General features: G+C 36.7%; 1 protein-coding gene across 10 annotated transcripts in view; it reads right to left on the bottom strand.

Annotated features, from left to right (window-relative positions):
• Akap7 (A-kinase anchoring protein 7) overlaps window positions 1-20,409 on the bottom strand; it is a 258,173-nt gene that overhangs the window by 224,358 nt on the left and 13,406 nt on the right. For all 10 annotated transcript variants that reach the window (XM_074074590.1, XM_074074579.1, XM_020186871.2 and 7 more), the window contains exon 3: window positions 16,920-17,059. In XM_074074590.1, the coding sequence (XP_073930691.1) occupies window positions 16,920-17,059 (140 nt within the window). The remainder of the gene's footprint in view (window positions 1-16,919; window positions 17,060-20,409) is intronic.

Genomic DNA, 20,409 nt, shown 5'->3' on the forward strand with positions numbered 1-20,409 from the left:
TCCCAGAAAGGGTGGGAAGTTTAAAATAGGAGGACTGTGGTCCAGGTTGACCAAGGCAAAAAGTGAGACCCTATCTCCAAAATAACCAGAGCAAAAGGCTGGGAGGTGTTACTCAAATGGTAAGCACCTGCCTACCAAGAGCAAGGTTTCAAACCCCAGTTACCAAAAAAAAAAAAAAAAGAAAAGAAAAGAAAGAAACAATTTGTACTTTATTAGATCATAACAGAATAAAAAAAAGAAGTCAATAGCAAGAGAAATTACAGAAACAATACAAATGCATGAAGACTGAACAATACACTTTTGAATAATCATTGGGTTTCTAGAGAAATTAGGTAGTAAACTTAAAAATTCCTACAATCAAATGACAATGAAAACACAACTTACCAGAAACTTTGGGCTAGAAGGCAATTCTACAAGGTAAGTTTACAGTTATGAATGCCTACATTAAAAAGTCACAGGGCTCTCAAGTAATAACCCAATGATGCACTTCAGGAAAAACAAAAACAAGCCAAACCCAAAATTAGTATACAGGATGAAATTATAAAGATCAGGGTGAAAATTAATGAACGGGAGGCTAAAAGAACAATGCAAGAGATCAATTTTAAAAACTTGGTTCTTTGAAAAGACAAATGAGATTGACAAGCCCTTAACCAAACTAACCAAAAGAAAGGAAAAAAAGACCCAAATTAATAAAATTAGAGATGAAAAAGAGGGCATTATAACAGATACCACTGAAATTTTGAGAAATTATATTCCAGTGAATTGAAACAATCTAAATGAAATTGATAAATCTCTAGACACATAAGACCTACCAAAATTGAACGAAGAGCATATAAAAACCTGAACAGATCTAAAATAAGCAATGAAACTGAATCAGTAGTAAAGAATCTCCCAGCAAAGAAAAGCCCAGGACCAATGGATTCACTGCTGAATTTTACCAGCCCTTTAAATATCAATGCTCCTCAAACTATTCCATGAAACAGGAAGGGAAAGAACATTACCATGCTCATTCTATGAAGCCAGTATCCCCGGACACCAAAGTGGATAAGAATAAAACCAAAAAAGAAAATTATAGGTGAATTCTCTTGGTGAATATAGATGCAAATATCCTCAATGACACATCTGCAAACCAAAGTCAACCACACATTAAAAATACAATACACCTAGATCAAGTTGGTTTCATCCAGGGATTCAGGAATGGTTTGACATACAAAAATTAAATAAATGCAATACAATACATACATAGAATCAAGGACAAAAATCACATGTTGTATCTCAACATAGTAAAGATTGCTTATGAAAAACTTACAGCCAACATTATATTAAATAGTGAAAAACTGTTTCCTTTAAAATCAGGAATGAGGCAAGGTTTTCCACTCTTACTACTCTTATTCAATACAGTGCTTGAATTTTTTTTTTTTTTTTGAGACAGGATCTCACTAACTTTTTTGCCTGGGTTGACCTCAAACCACAATCCTTCTATCTCCACCTCTTGAGTAGCTGGGATTATAGGCATGTACCACCATATCCAGCCTTAGTGCTTGAATTCTTAGCCAGAACAATAGGGCAAGAGAAAGAAATAAAAAGGATACAAATAGAAAAGAAGTTAAATTATCCCTTTTTTGCACACAACATGATCCTTTAGACCCTAAAGACTTTACCAGAAAATTTTTAGATCTGATAAACACTTTCAGCAAAGTAGCAAGATACAAAATCAACGTACAAAATTCAGTAGCTTTTCAGCCTGGTATAGTTATACACATGCGTAATGCCAGCTACTCAGGAGGTGGAACAGGAAGATCATGACTTCAAGGCCAGCCCAGTCAAAGTTAGCAAGATCATATCTCAGAAAAAAACAAAAGGATTGGGGCATGGCTCAAAAGATAGAGCACTTGCCTAAAATGCACCAGGCCCTGGGTTCAATCCCCAGTACCACCAAAAAAAAAAAAAAAAAAAAAAATCAGTAGTTTTTCTATACACTAATAATGAACATGCTGACAAAGAAATCAAGAAACAATCCTACTCACATAGCCTCAAGAAAAATTAAATACCTAGGAATAAATCTAACCAAGGAAGTGAAAGACTTGTATAATGAAAACTATCAAACACCAAAGAAAGAAATTGAAGAAGACAGCAAAAATGGAAAGACTTCCCATGTTCGTGGATCAGCAGAAATAATACTGTAATAATAGCCACATTGTCAAAGGTGATGTACAGTTTCAATGTAATCCATATCCAAATACCAATGACATCTTCACATAACTAGTAAAGGCAATACTAAAATGCAAATGGAAGCACAAAAGACCCCAAATAGCCAAATCAATACTAAACAAAAACAGTAATGCTGGAGATATAATACCTGATTTCAAATTATACTACAGAGCCATAGTAACAAAAACAGCATGGTAATGGCACAAAAACAGACACATAGCCAAGCATAGTGGCTCATGTCTATAATCCAAGCACTTTAGCCAAGCACTCAAAAGGCTGAGGCAAGAGGCTGGAAAGTTTGAGATCAACCAGGGCAACATAGAGAATTGCAGGCCAGTAGGGCTATGTAGTGGGACCCTATGTCAAACAAATAAAAAAGAAAAATTAAAAACAGATACACAGACTAATGGAATAGAATGGAGGCCCTAGAAATAAGCCAACACAGCTACAGCCATCTCATCTTGACAAAAATGCACTTTGGAGAAAAGACACTCTCTTTAACATGGTGCTGGCAAAACTGGATATCCACATGTATGAGACTGAAACTATATCCCTAGCTTTCACCCGGTATGAAAATCAATTTCACCTCAATGATGAGAACAGCAATCAGAGTTTTCATTCAGAAGGTTCCCTGCAAAAGGGCACAGAGCCCAGCCCTGGGGGCACCCCATAGCCCAGCCACCCTGCATCACCTGCTGGACCTCCAGAAGGGGTCACTGAGGAGGCTCAACCCCCACAGCTGGATCAAGAGGGAGACCCCGGGGACACACCTGCAGGTGGCACTGATGACCATCCAATGCTGACCAAGGAGGAGCCTGCTCCAGAATTACTGGAAGCTGAGGCCCCCGAAGCTTACCCCATCTTTGAGCCAGTGCCACCTGTCCCTGAGGCAGCCCAAGGTGACATAGAGGACTCGGAGGGCGCCCCCTCCCCCCACTCAAGCGCATCTGCCCAAATGCCCCTGACCCCTGAGAAGCCAGCCTGCCTGTCCTGCCGCCCCAGGGGCCCCCTTGACTTTTTACAAATAAAGACCCTTTTGTAAAAAAAAAAAAATCAATTCCAAATGGATAAAAACTTGAGTGTAACACTTGAAACTTTGAAGTTTCAAGGAAAACACTTCAAGACAGAAGCAAGGCCACATCTTCCTGAACAGGACTCCAACAGTTCAGGAACAAGAGCACAAACTGACAAATGGGATTGCATCAAATTAAAAAGTGCCCACAGCAAAGGAAATAATGACCAGAGTGAAGAGACAGCCTACTAATAAGAGAAAATCCCTAAGTATATTCCATGAAGGATTAATATCCAGAATATATTAAAAACACAAAAAGTTCAAGCACCAGTAGCTCACGTCTGTAATCCTAGCTTCTCAGGAGGCAGACATCAGGAGTATCTTGGTTCGAAGCCAGCCCCAGGCAAATACGTTGTGAGACTCTATCTCGAAAAAACCCATCACAAAAACAAAAAAAAGGGCTGCTGGAGTGACTCAAGCAGTAAGAGTGCCTACCTAGCAAGTATGAGGCCCTGAGTTCAAATCCCAGTGCTGCCAAAAAAAACTCAAAAAACACAGAAAGTTAAACTAAACAACGAAAAAAGAAATAATCTGATCAATATGTGGGTAATAAAGCCAACAGACACTTCTCAAAAGAAGTACAACCTGCAATAAATACATGAAAAATGTGCAATCAAAACTCACTCCATCTCACCCCAGTTAGAATGGCTATTTTCAAGAAAACAAGTAACAACAAATGCTGGCCAAGATTAGAGGGGAAAGGAACCATACAAAACATTGGCAGGAGTGTAAATTAGTGCTATCACTATGGAGATCACTATGGAGTTTCTTCAGAAAACCAAAACTAGAACTACCATATAATCCAGCTGTACCACTCCTGGTATATACCCAAAATAAGCAAAGTCATAATACAACAGAGATACCTGCATTCCTTTCCATGTTTATTTCAGCATTACTCAAAATAGTCAAGTTAAAGAATCAGCCTATGTGTCCATCAACAGATGAATGGATAAAGAAAATGTGGTATACATACACAATGGAGTACAATTCAGTCATAAAGAACAAAATCATGCAGTTTGCAGGAAAATGGATGGAACAGGAGATCTTCACATTAAGCAAAATAAGTCAGACTCAGAAAGGCAAAACTCTCATGTTTTCTTTTATATGTGAAACAGACTTGACTGTAGAAGAGAGATTATTTGGGAAAAGGAAAGGGACTTGCAGGACAGGGAAGAGAGGAAGAGAAGGCAAAAGGTGATGTCAGTATGATCAAAAGTACACTATATACATGTATGAAAATGTCATAATGAAACCCATTATTTTGAACAATTAATATAAGCTAGAAAAAACTTTTCTAAAAAATCTACAATCAAATTTAGTGGAGAATTTAGAGTCCTCATAGGAACCTTTGACCATGGACTTGTGATTTGTATCAGTATATACAGAAGCTGTATGGGCCCCAGGAAGCACAGGAATGGATGACTCCAACAGGATGGGATGAGCCTGAGGACAGTATTGACAGCCTTTCAAGAGCTGCTTCTAGGAATTCCCCAAATTATACTTGAAAAACAACTGAAAACTTCAGAAGCTCTGCCACTGTCTTCCTACAAAAGACTGAAAGTTCTATTACTCAATCAGGTAAACAGAAAAAAAGATGACTCAGTCTCTGATTACAGAGTAGATTAGAAATCTCATTTGCTAAACATCTTGGTCATAAGACACAGCAGGGAGCATTTCTTACTGAACTGAAATGGCCCTTATGGACTTACTCACTAATGGGCTCAGATGCCAAAGCTTGGTTTAAAAAAAAAAAAAGAGATTGGATGAGAAGATACTGATATGACTAAATTGGTCACTGTAATTGAATATTTTGAGACAATTTAGGATAAGAAATAGATCAAGTTGGGTGCCAGTGGCTCACGCCTATAATCCTAGCTACTTGGGAAGCAGAGATTGGGAGGATGGCAGCTTGAACACAACGCTGGGGAAAAAGTTCACAAGACTCCATCTCAAAAGAAAAAGCTGGAGCTGGTGCCACACGCTTGTTATCTCAGTTACTAATGGAAGCATAAATAGGAGGATCACAGTTCAGACAAGCCTGGGCAAAAGCAAGACCCTATCTCAAAAATAACCAGAGCAAAAGGGCTGGAGGCATAGCTCAAATGGAGGTCTGGAGGCATGGTTAAAATGGTAGAGCACCTGCTAGCAAGCACAAAGCCCTGAGTTCAAACCCCAGTACTTCCAAAAAAAAAAAAAAGATTGAATACTGAAAGAAAAAGAACCCAAAAGCTCCATGATGTCAGAACTGCAATGGCTATGGAAGCAGACTTCCTTGTGCACGCTATATCTCAAAAGTAGGAGGTCCTGAACAAAGAAACCCTGTACCTCAAGATGTCACCACTGTAAAAAGTCACATCACTGAAAAAAAGACCATCCACTCATGCAGTCTTCCAACAAACTAACACCCTTTGGCACTGACTGCTCCCACTAGAGGGAAGTTCTAAGGACTTGACCATTGAGATAAAAATTAGTACTGATGAGGCTCCAAGGAGTTCTCTACTCAGTTACTTTCAGGAATACCTGCAAATAAACATGGGAAAACTAAGATCGAAATCAGTAGGGAATCATATAGAGTGTTGGTATAAAAGAAGCACACCCTATCCACTTAATCCTAGTAAATCAACAAACCCCTTAGTATAAAGAAAATATTTCTGTGATGAGGATTTCAAATCAAATTCAGTCCAAATGTCACTTGGGCCATGTTCAGAAATGCACACCTTCCTGCTATATGACACCAGTCCAGAATGTTTCCCAGGAAGAGATGTGCCTTCTAAATTGAGAGGACACATACAGTTCTCTTTGGAGAGAAATAATGCTAGAGTTTCCTGACCCTCCTGAATCTCAGCTGTAATAGTCTCACAAAGAGGAAGTGGTAATATTGAAATCCAAATATACACCAACTCTGACCTTTCTGAAGTACCCAGATATTTGTAGGTTTCTTTCTCAACCAATATAGAGGAAATTAAAAGTACTGACCCTATAAAAATCCAAATAGACTGACTATTGCCTTATTTACACCAATACTCCTAAAGCTTAGGCAACCCAAGGACTTTCAGCAATTGTAGATGATATAATAAAACAAGGTATTATAATTCCTGATGTTAGTCCCTATAACGTTCCAATCATATAGGTTAAAAACTTAGCAGATGAGGATTTGTTCAAGACTCATATGCAATAAATAAAATTGCAATTCTAAATTTCCTGTCGTTCCACATTTTAACACTGCGTTACCTGACATGCCTTTAGAGTCTAAATGGTTGACAGTGATAGTTTTCTGTCTGCCTTCTTTACTACTCCGCAGATGAGGAGAGACAATACGTGTTTGTATCTGCCTAGGAAATCAGCTTACACAGGGACTGTTTGCCACATGAGTTCACTAAAGCTCTATCTTGCTTGTCTCAGACACTACACTAAACCTGTCAACCTTATAATTCCCTAGAGAGTCCACTCATATATGTGAATGATCTGATACTATGTTCTCCTGCCAAAGAATTCTCTCAGATAGATTCAGTTCATCTCTTACATCAGTTGGTTTACCAGAGCTATAAGACTGCCATGGAAAAACATCAGTTCTAGAAAGAAAGGGCTCATTACATAGGTCATGACCTGAGTACAGAAGGAATTTCCCTCTCACCTGACAGAATGAAGAAAACCCACAGTCTCCCTAGGCCTGTAGCTAAGAGACAATCAAGAGGTTTCTATGGACTTGCTAAATACTATAGATCTGGCACAAATTTTTCTCTGCTGGCAGACCCTCCACATGAACTTAAAAAAAAAAAAAAAAGTTTTCCCAGAGTCTTTGCCATGGGAAGATAACCATGAACAAGCTTACAATCAAATAAAATTGGTCTTACACCAATCTCCAGCTTTAAGGCTCCCAAATAACATAGAACTTTTTACTTTATTTGTTCATGAATGAAATAATCAGACTTTGGGAGTCCTTCCTCATGAATAGGAAGAAGACATCAACCCATTACTTATCTAATTTGTCTAAAAGCAATGGCAGCAGTAGCTAAACTGGTGGAAACCTAATCTGACTTAATATTAGAAAATAAACTACCTAAAAGTTCCACATTCAGTCAAAATTTATCAAATTCTGATCAGATTCAACAGTTTTCATCAAGTATATTAATAGGTTATGAGGTCTTTCTCCTGCCACCTTCTAACATCCATCTCAAGTGGTGTAATCTACTTAACCTGCCACTTTGCTGCCTCTGCCTGAAGATGTAAACTAACACTGTACAAGTGTGGCATCATAACTATTGACTTCCTGCACTGACTCATGGGAAACTCCACTAGATAATCCTCAGTTAGTACTTTTTGTTGATGTATATTATGCCAAAATATTAAAGGCAAGTAACAATCAAGATATAGTATAACTACTCAATATGAACTAACAGAAAAGAGAATTCCTCCCTAACTTAAATCAGCATATTATCATGTAGTCACAAACAAATCAGTCTACTAGACAGTACATAGGCCTTCAGAGTGATACATAATTTTGAAATGCTATAAAACAAAGTAGGTTTCTCACTGCTAGTGGAACCCCCATCAAAAGTGGACACCAAGTGGATGAGCTCTTTCTGCTATTCTGCTGCCCTCACAGGTTGTTATTATTAAAACTGAAACTCAAGAGAGAAGGGGTAGAGGGAGAATGATGGGGGGAATGAACCAAACCAGGGTATGTTGTAAGCATATATGATAATGTCACAACAAAAGCCCCTGTACAACAATGATATTAATACAATCATTTAAAAAAATTCTGAGGCTCATACTCATAAGACTAAACCTGAATATCAAGGAAACACATTAGTAGACTTTCATGCCAAGTCAGTTCGTTCTGAAATTGTTAAAATATGGAATTTTAATAAACTCCATAATGTTGATTCAAATGAAATTACTTGTGATAACTTTTTCAATAAACAAATTAGCTGTGTACCTAAATCGGAACAAGAAAAAGGGTAGCTAAAAGGACACAAATGTAATGAAAACAAAGATTCACCAAGGGCCCAGACAGTCACACAGTCCTTTCTGAATTCCTAAAATTGCCACCACTAAAGGCTCTATGCTCTACAGCTCATTGTCATATACACAAAATGGTTCAAATTATGAAGAAGTACTGGTGGAAAGACTGCTGAAAAGTAGTAAAAATGGCTTGTAACCACTATCTGGGTTGTCACATTTATAATCCCGGGAAGACCATTAATGTTTGAAGTTGTATATTTCCACCACCTGCTGAACCATTTGAATATGTGCAGATGGATTTCATTCCATTGCTCCCTCAGTGGGATATCTTTATGTTCTTGTGACAGATGCCCATTTTCAGGACAGACTGACTTTCCCTGGCAGAAAGGATAATACCACAACAGCAGTAAAAAAAAAAAAATCATTAGAAAGTGGATTTTCTTTGTGCGGGCATTCCTGTAGAACTAGAGCTCTTCAGCAGTACAGGAGCTCACTTTACTTATCAAAAGATTAAATGACATTTTCAAACCCAATGGCACCACAATTGTCTTTATCATATTCAAGCTCCTGAAAAGGTTGGACAAATAGTATTTTGAAACTAAAATTAGCAAAACTAATGAGCTAACTGGATTACCTTGGCCAAAAGTTTTACCACTGGCCTTAATGACAATTAGATCAAACCCTACAGGAAAATGCAAACTGACCCCCGTATGAAATAAATACTATAAGGCCTGTGCCTTAGATAATAGAGCCTATTGTGTGCTCTGAACTTGTTAGCTCTATCTTTATACACAGAAACCTTAAGGGAACTGGACCGCATCTAGGGAGTGATCCAGAGTCCCTCTGGAATCCAATTCTCTGATCTGGTACCAGTTGTGGAGACTGAACTCCTTTATACAATAACATAGACACAAAATCAGAACACGAGCATGGTACCCTAAACCACACCATCAGAGAACTTACTGAAACTGGTCATTGGTCCAAAGGAAACTCAAGACAAATGGAATACTCTTTTGGTTCCTCTACATAAAATAAATAATAGTTTTCTTTATTTGGATAGGTCAATATTAGACAGAGGGCATATCTGGAAAGGAAGCCAATCATCTTCCATTGGGGATAGCAAGCATGAGTTACTTCACCAAATGCAGAGAATGCTTTGTTTCTATTTCAATTTAAATCAAAACCTCCACCAAGCAATGTGTAGAAGCAGATATAACAAACAAACAGATTTTAAAATCTCTTCAAGGCCATAAAACAAAAGAGCTCAAGAAAAGAATAAGCAGAAATGAGAAAAGATGAAGAAGGTACCTAAGGGGGGGTTAAAAAAAAAGATATAGGCAAAGAAGAAAGCAATGTAGTAAGGAGAAAGGCCAACAGAGTTGAGAGGACTTTGTTTCTGAGATGGGTAAGGACATGGGCACAGATGTGCCTATTGACTTAAGAAATGAAACATCAAGGGAAGAGAAGCATTTCAAGTGAAGTTTTAGGAAATCTTACTGGATACTTTGCACTATAGTTAGAACATGGTCCGTAAAGCTCATGTGTCTGAACATTGACCTCCGATGAGGTGGTGCCTTATGTTGGGAGGTGGGCCTGATAGGGAGCGTTTACCTTATAGGGGCACTGCCCTCATTAATGAATTAATGCAATTATTGCAGGAGTAGATTCCATAGAAAAGGATGCATTTGGCTATACTACAGAGCCACAGTAATAAAAACAGCATGGCACAGGCACAAAAACAGACATAAATAACAATGGAATAGAAGACCCTGAGACGGCCACCTGATTTTCAACAAAGGAGCCCAAAATATGCATTAGGGAAAAAACAGCTTCTTCAACAAATGGTGCTGGGAAAACTGAATTTCCTGCAGAAGAGTGAAACTAAATCCTAGTCTTACCATATACCAGCATCAATTCAAAGTGAATTAAAGATCTTAACACAAGATCAGAAATGGTGAAATGACTCCAGGGGAAAAAAAGGAACATACTGGAACACAAAGACATAGGTAATAATATTAGGAGCAGAACTCCAATAGCTCAGCAATGAAGAAAAAGTATTGACAAATGGGACTGCATGAAACTAAGAAGCTTCTACACAACAAAGGAAGTGGTCACAAGACTAAAGAGACAGCCCACAGAATGACAGAAAATCTTTGCTAGCTATACGTCTGACATGGGATTAATAACCAGAATATATAGGGAGCTCCAAAAACTAACCTCTCAAAGAATCTACAATCCACTGAGTAAGTGGACAAATGAACTGAAAATAATTCTCAAAAGAAGAAGTACAAATAGCTAATAAACATATGAAGAAATCTCAACATCCTTGCCATAAAGGAAATGCAAACCAAAACTACACTGAGATTCCACCTCACCCCAGTCAGAATGGCTATCATCAAAAACACAAACAATAACTAATGCTGGTGAGCATGTGGGGGAAAGGAACACTTCTATACTGTTCGTGGGAACGTAAATTAATGCAATCACTATGGAAAGCAATATGGAAGTCCCTCAAAAATCTAAAAATAGAACTACCATACCATCCAACAATAGCACTCCTGAGCACATATCCACAGGAATGTGCTCCAGAATACGATTACAGCCACTTGCAAACCATGTTTATTGCAGCATTATTTCCAATAGTTAAGCTTTGGAAACAGCCCAGATGCTCTGTGACTGATGAATAGATTAAGAAAATGTGGTATATATACAATTTTTATTCAGCCATAAAGAAGAATGAAACTATGTTGTTTGCAGGTAAATGGATGAAACTGGAGAACATCATGCTAAGCAAAGTAAGCCAGGCTCAAAAGGTCAAAGGTTGCATGTTTTCTCTCATATGTGGAAGCTAGACATATAAGTTAAATTGCACATATAGATGCATATATGATCATTTATATATATATATATACACACACACACACACACACACACACATACACATATATAGTGAAAAAGAGAACAAAACTGTTAGTGAGTCTATCTGAGGGACTCAGAGGCAGGAGAGGAAAAGAAAATGTTAGAGAGTGAAAAATTTAAACAACCTATATGTCTATAAATATAATATGATGTATTGTTCTGTAAACTGCTGAATATTAGGGGAGCATGGTGATAGAGTAAGTAACAGGTGAGGGCAATGATTTAATTAAAGCATGATATATAGTCAAGTCTGAAGTACCAAGGCAAAAACCCCCTTGAACCATCAATATATACTTTAAAAAAATATGAAGGGCAGGAGGATAAAATAGGTATTTTCCAGGGGTGGGTACCAGTGGAAAGGGGATGGGCATAAGGAAAGAGTAAATAAGGGTGAATATGGTAGATGTATATATGAAAATAGAAGAAAGAAACATGCTGAAGTTGTTCTAAGAAGGGGGGGGAAACAGGGAGAACAATGGAAGCGGTAAATCTAACTAAGATATATTGTAAGCACATATAGAAATATCACAATGTATCCTTCTGTACAATTATATGTTAATAAATTTTTTTAAATGGTACTGCCAACTTAAAAAAAATGAGTTTGTCCCTCTCTTGCTCTCTTGAGTGCTCTCTAGTATCCAGTAAGGGATGACAACAGCGAGAGGCTCATATCAGATACACTTCTCAATCTCCATTTTCCCAGCCTCCCTACATTTCTGTTCCTTGTGAGTTACCTACTCTCAGTTATTCAGTTACAACAGCATAAAATGGACACAGACACTATGTAATGGAACACACTGGTCTCTTAATAAAAGGTCTCCTCATTACTCAGCAATGATTTTAAATTTGGATTTTTATAGTTTTTTTCCAGATGCAATGAAGTGCTGAGGTTGGCTTACAGGAAAAACAGAGCAGCTCAAGTGAATCTGGTTACCTACAGAAACGGCTTAGCTCAGTGTCAAATACATCATAGGTACTAAAAATGTCCAACCTCAAAATAATATATTTTTAACTCTTAGTCGATATCATGGTTATCCTGATTTTATTTATCATAAAATAGTGGCTTAGGATGAGAAATCTGTCATATAATACGACTGATACAAATTAGTGGTACTAGACTCAGGTCAGAAATCCAAAATTTTAACCCGAAATGTGCCATAAGTGTAATTCATAAAAGTCACTCAGTTCAAGGAGCCTGGGTCTCTTCAGTTGTAAAAAAGGAACAATGAACTGGATGCCAGTGGCTCAGGCCTGTAATCCTAACTGCTTGGGAGGCTGAGATTGAGGTTTGAGGCCAGCCTGGACAAAAAGTTCATGAGACCCAATTTCCAAAATAACCAGAGCAAAATGGACTAAAGGTGCGGTTCAAGAAATAGAGCAGCTGCTTTAAAGGTACAAAGCCCTGATTTCAAACCCTAATCCCACCAAAAAAAAGAAAGAAAGGAATTATGAAATCTGTATTTTTATATTACAGGGTTATATTAGAGATCATATTAGAAAAGATACATGACGGTACTTTGTAAGCTCTACACCGCTTGCCCAATGGAAGGCATGAAACACTGTCAGTATTCTTACAGTCAATGGTTCTCTACCAGGTGCCTCCCAGAGGACATGTGGCAATTCCCGAAGATATTTTTTATTGCTACAATAATGGAGGGAGGGGCACACCACCTGCACATAATAGACAGAATATTTGTATTTTTGTCAAAACTCAATCTAAGCTCAAATACAAACTATATAAATTTGGGGTAATGTTCAAAATTCCATTAATTTGTAAATCCAGCATTTTAATGTGATGTCTTACATGGTAAAAGAGATTTAGACCACTAGTATATTTGAAACACCCAGGACATTGTAAAATTGCAAACTAAAACCAGTAGACTACTTTGAAAACTATTATTTCTATGAGTCACATAATACTTATAATGCAGGATTAACCTCAAACCTATAAAAAATTTCAAAGCTAAACAAATTAAGAAATATATTCTAACTATGCTTTGATTGCTTCAGATTTATTTATATGTTCCTTAATAACATCTTAAGACTTTTTAAATGCTTTTTTATTCCTAATTATATTCCTTAAAAGTAAAATAAAAGAAAAATACCTCAGTCTTAACTGTACATTTTTTTTTAAAGTACCAATGCAATCAAAGGCCAAAAGAAATTACTTTTTACAAGTCACTGTTTAAAATTCTACAAAGCCATTAAGGCTTATCTATCACCACAATCCCTCGCCGCTGGCAGTACTACACAAAGTACATTTTTAAAACCTAACACTTATAAAGTCAAATTTAAATGTGACATTGAAAGAAATATCTAAAAGTTAATACTTTATTGAAACCTTAACTATTTCCTTTGTTGAGTACTTTGACTTATCAGAGTAAAAGCAGATAGCATCTGCTAAACATTATCACTGAGCCATATTCCACATGCCTGAAAATAATACAACTGAAAATTCATTTTTATATCTTGTCAGCTTTATAATTGACTCAAAGCATGTGAGTTCAAAGAAAACACCATAAAGTTAGTGTACTTCTGCATGAGAGAGACGAGTTACATTCTGATACAAGGTAGAAAAATGTCTTTGACCTCATCTTTTTCTATCATTTTGGGTATTTTTCTAAGCTGCTAACATATGTTATTCCTAAATTTGTTGCCTCATTAAACAGTTACTAAAATTATCACATCAGTATGCTACCTAGGGGGCAAGGGGTATAGTTCAGCGGTAGTGTACTTGCCTACCATAAAAGAGGCCCTGGGTTCCATCTCTTGTGCAATATACATATGTGTGTATATCCTAACTTTTCTTCAAAAATGAATGCTCTCACTTTTCTTGCATGTCCAAACCATGAAAAGCACTTGAAAAACCAATGATAAAGCAAGTAACTACAGTAAAAGTAAGAAATCAGCTTCAAATAGAAGAATATTCTTTGGAGCTAGGTATGTAGTTTAGTGGCAGAACACTTGTCCAGCATGTCGGAGGCCCTGGGTTTGATCCCCAGTGCAGCAAATAAATGCTCTTTAGCATAGCATAAACTTTCAGCACTACATTTTCCAGAATGGAACTTAATGCCCTAATCCATATTGTAGTAAGACCAGCAACTTTTACATAATACAAAATGAAACACAGGATTAAATGCTTTTAAAACTCCTGAAAAATATCTTTTTCCATTAGTACATAAAAAACTTAGAAAAAATTAACACACTCCTAACTTCATCAGCTTCTGATTATTACTTGCATTTTTAGATGCTGATTTACCTTACATTATTACCTGCTATAGTGTAGATCTTGAATGTATTAAATGCATGGCTCCAGTGAGCTGTAGAACCTTTAAGAGATGGTGCCTACTTGGGAGGTAGAGATTGGGAGGATCACAGTTAAGCCAGATGGGCAAAAAATTGGTAAGACCCAACTCAGCGGGGAAAAAAAAAAAAAAAAACTTGGCATGGTGGCAGACACCCAGCATCCCAGCTATGCAGGAGGCATAAGTAGGAGGATCACAGTCCAAGCCAGCCTGGGCAAAATCACAAGACACTATTTCAAAAATAACTAAAGCAAAAAGGGCTAGGATATGTCTCAATTGAGAGCTTGCCTAGCAAGCACGAGGCCTTGGTTCAAACCCTGCTAAGGTCAAAGGGGAAAGGGCTGGGAGAGGGAGAAAGGGAAGGTGGGAGGCATCTAGAGAGGGGTCTTTGGGTCACTGGGGGATGGGGTTCCTTGAAAGACACTGCAGGATCCTGGTCCCTTCCTTTCTCTCTTCTGCTTCCTGACCAGAAGGTGAGCAGCTTTGTGCTTCCATGTGCCTCTACCATGATGCACTGCCTCACCACAGGCCCAGAAGCTAACAAGGTCAATCAAGCAAGGACTGGAACCTCCAACACTGTGAACCAAAATAAACTTGTTCTCTTCATGAGTTAATTATCTCAGATATTTTGTCACAGTGATAGAAAGCTAACATAAGAAAGCATATAAAACCACATGTTCGTATAGGCTACATCAGTAATTATACAATCCTAGTCATTTAAAAAGCATTTACATTTATTATAACCCCATCAAATTTTTTTCTCCTTTGATTTTTAAACTAATGTCTAATTATAGGTTAATAGAAAAGCACGTCTTCATATACTTCTAATTAAGAAGTATATTAATGCTGCCATCCTAATTTATTTTCTAATTCTATTTCTTAAAAACATGAAATCCAAGACTTTCAATTAATTTAAAAAAGATTTTCCATTAATAAAGAATTCTAAACGTAAAATGTGTTTCAAATCAAAAGACCCATGTAACTCTGCATGCTTTTTTCTTTAAAACTAGATGCCAAAAAGTGGAGGCCAAAAGTAGAGCAACTCATTGTGAATGTGCAGCCTGCAAAAGCTTGTTTGCCTGTCCCTTAATTGGAAGTTGGAATGCTGTCTTCCACTGAAACAATGTTATAAATGGCACTTCTTTTCCCAGGACTTCGGACCAAAGATTTATAAGTAGTTTAAAAAGAAAATTAACATTAGATACTTTAAAACAAACAAACACAAAAAGTGCTGTGCAAAAGATATAAAATGTATCTCCAAATCTCATCTGATTCTACATCTTCCCATTAGCTAAAAAGTAAGTCTCTCAAGAAGAAAACATTAAATTAACCTACACTTCCAACTATTAGAAGCCATGTTACTTCCTCTAAATCTGCAATTTAATCTATACTAAGAAGCCAGCATTTATTTATAATGTTCTAGTTATTATTTGGGGGGCTGGGTGTAACTGATTGGTAGTACACACACACTTGTCATATGTGAAGACCTGGGCTCAATTAACATCCCCTCCAAAAAGAATTCTGGTTGTAACTTTGGAATGGCAGCAACACTTTTACCCCTGAAATGACAATTCCTAGGAACTTCAGATAGATACAACTGTTTCCTCTCTTAAGAGTTTCTCAGAATGGCCTAATTGGCTAGTTCCATTATTCATTTTTTTTTCCAGATTTTTAATAGATTTCTAGCAAGTTTTCTATGAAATATTAAGTTGGTATAGGTTGCATATCCTTAGTCCAAAAATCTGAAATCTAAAATGTTCCAAAATCCAAAATGTTTTTTAAGGCCAACATGATGCCAACAAGTGGAAAATTCCATACTGACTTCACATGGTAAGTTGCAATCAAGATGCAGGTACACAAAAAATATTGTATGAAATTACCGTCAGAATGTGGATGTAAACTGTGCATGAAATATAAATGAGCATCACGCTTAGACCTGGGTCCCAGCCTCAAAATATAATGTATGTGCAAATATCCCCAAATCCAAAATGTGTCATACTTCTGGCCCCAAGTATTTTGATAAGGGATACTCAACCTATATAAAGGACAATTTTTAAAGAAACTCTGTTGCAGTAATCTCTATCATGAAAAGAACTAAGCAGATTCTGGAACCCTCTTTTCCTACTTGGCCACTGCTCTCTGCTTCTTAAGGGTTTTCCCTCAATACACTGAACAAACCTTTGGTGGCGGTCTTGACAATGCCACCTTTTTGGAGTGGCTTTTGCAAAATTTTTGTTTCAATGTGATTGCTTAAATATAGTTTTCAAAACTATTATTTGAAGATATTCTATTATTTAAGTAGGATTTTTTTCCCCTGCATGGTCCTACTAAATGCCACCAAAGACTTTTTAGAAGCTGAAAGTGAATAGGCTGACAAGCACTTGGTGTACTTTTTAGTAAACAGAATTTAGAATACAACTTCACAGTAAAAAGTTTAAAGATAATACCTCTCTGTTAGTGACTGGGATGGACAGGAAATAGTTGGGCTGATAGTCTTTTAGCTTTCTTTTCCTCTTCTTTATTTGATCACTCTTGATGCATTCATTTTCTTTACTCCTCTTAGAATTTCTTTGAGGTACATCAGTGACTAGAAGAAAAAAAGTCAAATAACAATGACTCTAATACATTTTAACAGAGATAATGTAGTCAGAAAAAGAAGGAAACAAGTGATATAGAAGTAGCAATAGCTCATAACTGTCATTTTCACAGCTAAAGCAGAAGTTGACAAATACTTCTATAAAGGACGTAATATCAAATCCTTTAGTCGTTGCAGATCATAGGGTCTCTGCTGCAGCTATTCAACTTTGATAAAACAAAAAAAGAAGTATGGTTGTGTTGCAATAAAACATTACAGGCCACAGTGTGTTAACCTCTGTACAGCTAACAACCATTCTCTCCCAAATGCCAGTTTTTCTAACACTAGCAAACAGCATTCTCATCCATCCCCAAAGACCTAACTTCCTTCCACTAGGCCCCACTCCTTAAAGGTTCCACCATCTCCCAATAGGGCCATGAACCAGGGACCAAACTTTCAACACATGGGTCTTTGGAGACACTTAAGGTCCCAACTACAGCACCGGGGATCATATCAGAAAATCTTAAATGCCATGGAATATTACTCAGCCATAAGGAAAGGAGCAACTATGTCATTTGTAGGAAAATAGGTAAGCTGGAGATCATCATGTTAAATGAGATAAGCCAAGCTCAAAAAGCCAAATATTGCAACTTCACACTATTTGTGGAACCTAGACCTAAAATGATGATGACGACAATGATGGTGATGATAATGGGTCATGAATGTCTGAGGAGGATCAATAAGAAAGGAAGGAGAGAAGAAAAGGATACTGAGCAGTGAAGAGTATGGAAGTATGCTGCATATATACACATGAAGACAGCATAATGAAACCTACTGGTGCCACAAAAAAAAGAAAAGTTTCATTTGAAAGAGTCAATTTGAAAGTCTTCACACTGGCCAAAAGTGTGACAATATTCGAATCAGCCTGAGTAGTAAATTCAATCAATGTGAAACATGTCAAATAAGATGAAATCCCTCCATTCGTGACTATAAAAAGAAAAACTAAGGGGGTGAATCTAATCAAGATACATTATAAGCACACATGTAAATGTCATAAGCAAACACAGCATGCCTACCCATGCTCCACTATGGGGAATTCAAAGTATCCTAGAAACATTCTTGCCAACATTCCCAAACATAATTAAGTCTCCTGATCCAACTACCACTTTACTAAAAATATAAGGAATAGAGAAATATGTTAACTGTTCTCAATAAAGGAACCACCTCACAAAATAATTTCTTCAACAATGAACACACACACACACACACACAAGAAAAAAATCAATTCATGAAAAGAGACTCAAGAGATACATCAACAAAATATGATGAAAAACTTTGGTTCCTAATTCAAATAATCTGGATTTAAAAAAATAATGACACAGAGGTTGACCGGACATTAGATGACATTAGAAATTATCCTTTGGTATGGTAAGGATGTTTTAGACATGCTTTTAAAAACAAAGATTCTCGGCTGGGAGTACAGCTCAATGGTAGTACACTTGCCTAGCATGGCCAAGGCTCTGGGTTTGATATCTAGCACCACAAATATTAAAATTAAGTTTTAAACATTTTTAAAGATTCCTTACCTTTTGAAGACATATACTAAAGTATTTACAGATAAAGTAAAATGCCTGAGATTGACTTTGAAATAATGCACTAAGGAGACAGTGATGTATACGGGACACTCACATCCTTTTGTCTCTACTTGTGAATACACTTGAAAGTTTCTATAATGAGATATTAGAAGAAAGGAAGAAGGAGGAGAAAGAAGAAGAGAAGAAAGAAGAAGAAGAAAGAAAGGCGAAGACAGAAGAAGGAGGAGGAGGGGGAGAAAGGAAGGAAGAAGACAGTTAGATAGTCTCTATCTTGAGGTCTCCTCCAGTTCTAGTTTTCTGTGATCTGTGATAAAGGTCCTAACTGTTAACACTTGCACCAGTTAAACATTTCATGGTAACATTAAACAGAGAATAGATTCAGGAGAATTATGAACCTACAATGTAGTTGTTTGTTTGTTTTTTCCAAACTGAAAGCATTTACCCACACAAGGTAAGGAAATTAACTTAGAAAATAATAAAGAGCACTTTTTAAAAACAAATGGAATGACTCACATCATACAGACAGTTCACTGATTGCAAAAAGTAGTTATTACAGTATAATTATTGCTTACTGAAACTGATTTCTGATTCTTATATATACATGATTTTTGGTGTTCTCCTTACTAAGAACAGAGGGATGTAATCATTTTATTGCATTTTATTTGCACTCCAATATGAACAATACTAAAGACAAAAACAGACTTTGCATGGTATTTAAAAGACCACTGGCACTTTCAGCATGTTAAGTTGGTTTATATATTTTCTTTTTTACACTGAGCTGCCTTCCTGTCTGTAGAAACTGATTTTTTGCCATTTCAAACATTCCACAAGTCTATTTTACACTTACCCAGAAAAGAAAAATCATATTCTCTCAAAGTAATGGCTATAATGTATGACAACAATTCTAGAATCTTGAAAACGACACAGTATAAAACCTCAACTTAGAGCACATCTTCCTGGTAGAAGTAAAATAGTAAGGTGTTTGTCTAAATTTCTTTAGCTTTCGTTTGAATGACATGATCCAAAGGTTTCTTTTGTTAGGCATTACAGATAGCACAAAGTTATAAATTATCTGTTAAGGGCTGAGAAAAAAGAATGCTAACAATACTTATTGCTATGGCAGTTTTATTAACCCCTGTGTATTATGCTTTTTTTTCTTTTTTCTTTTTTTTTCAGTACTGGGGTTTGAACTCAGCCTCATGCTTGCTAGGCAGGCATTCTACCATTTAAGCTGCTCCACCAGCCCAATTTCTGGTCAGCCTGGTGTACGCTGACCCCAATCTCTTTTCTCTCATTTACACAGTCTCTTTCATTAGTAAAGTTTATGTACGCTCAATGTGTAAAATCTCTGTTTTTGCTTACCAAACTTCATTTTGTTTCTAACTCTGAAACCATAATCCAGGTTTGAAAGGATAATCTGCTATTATTCTTTTTACTTACTTTCACGTGCAAATATAAAGAGCAAAATATTCATGCAGTCATCTAGTTTACTGATAAAAATATTAAAGATCAGTCCCTGTAGAAACAAAATGTAGAAAACTTTGGCCATGTGCCCTGGATCCTTCACTGGATTAGTTACAGTAACTATTGGTTAACAAAAAAAGTCACTTATGGAAGTACAGCTTGTAAATTCATCAATTTAATTTATGCCACTTGTTAATTTCCATAATGACTTTAGTAGCCATTTTAATGTGCTCTAATGAATCTGGTCTTGTTGACAAAGTTGTAACTCCCTGACCCATGCAATTATTTTTTTTTAACTAAAGC

This window comes from Castor canadensis, chromosome 1 (assembly GCF_047511655.1).
Source record: "Castor canadensis chromosome 1, mCasCan1.hap1v2, whole genome shotgun sequence".
Taxonomy (NCBI): domain Eukaryota; kingdom Metazoa; phylum Chordata; class Mammalia; order Rodentia; family Castoridae; genus Castor; species Castor canadensis.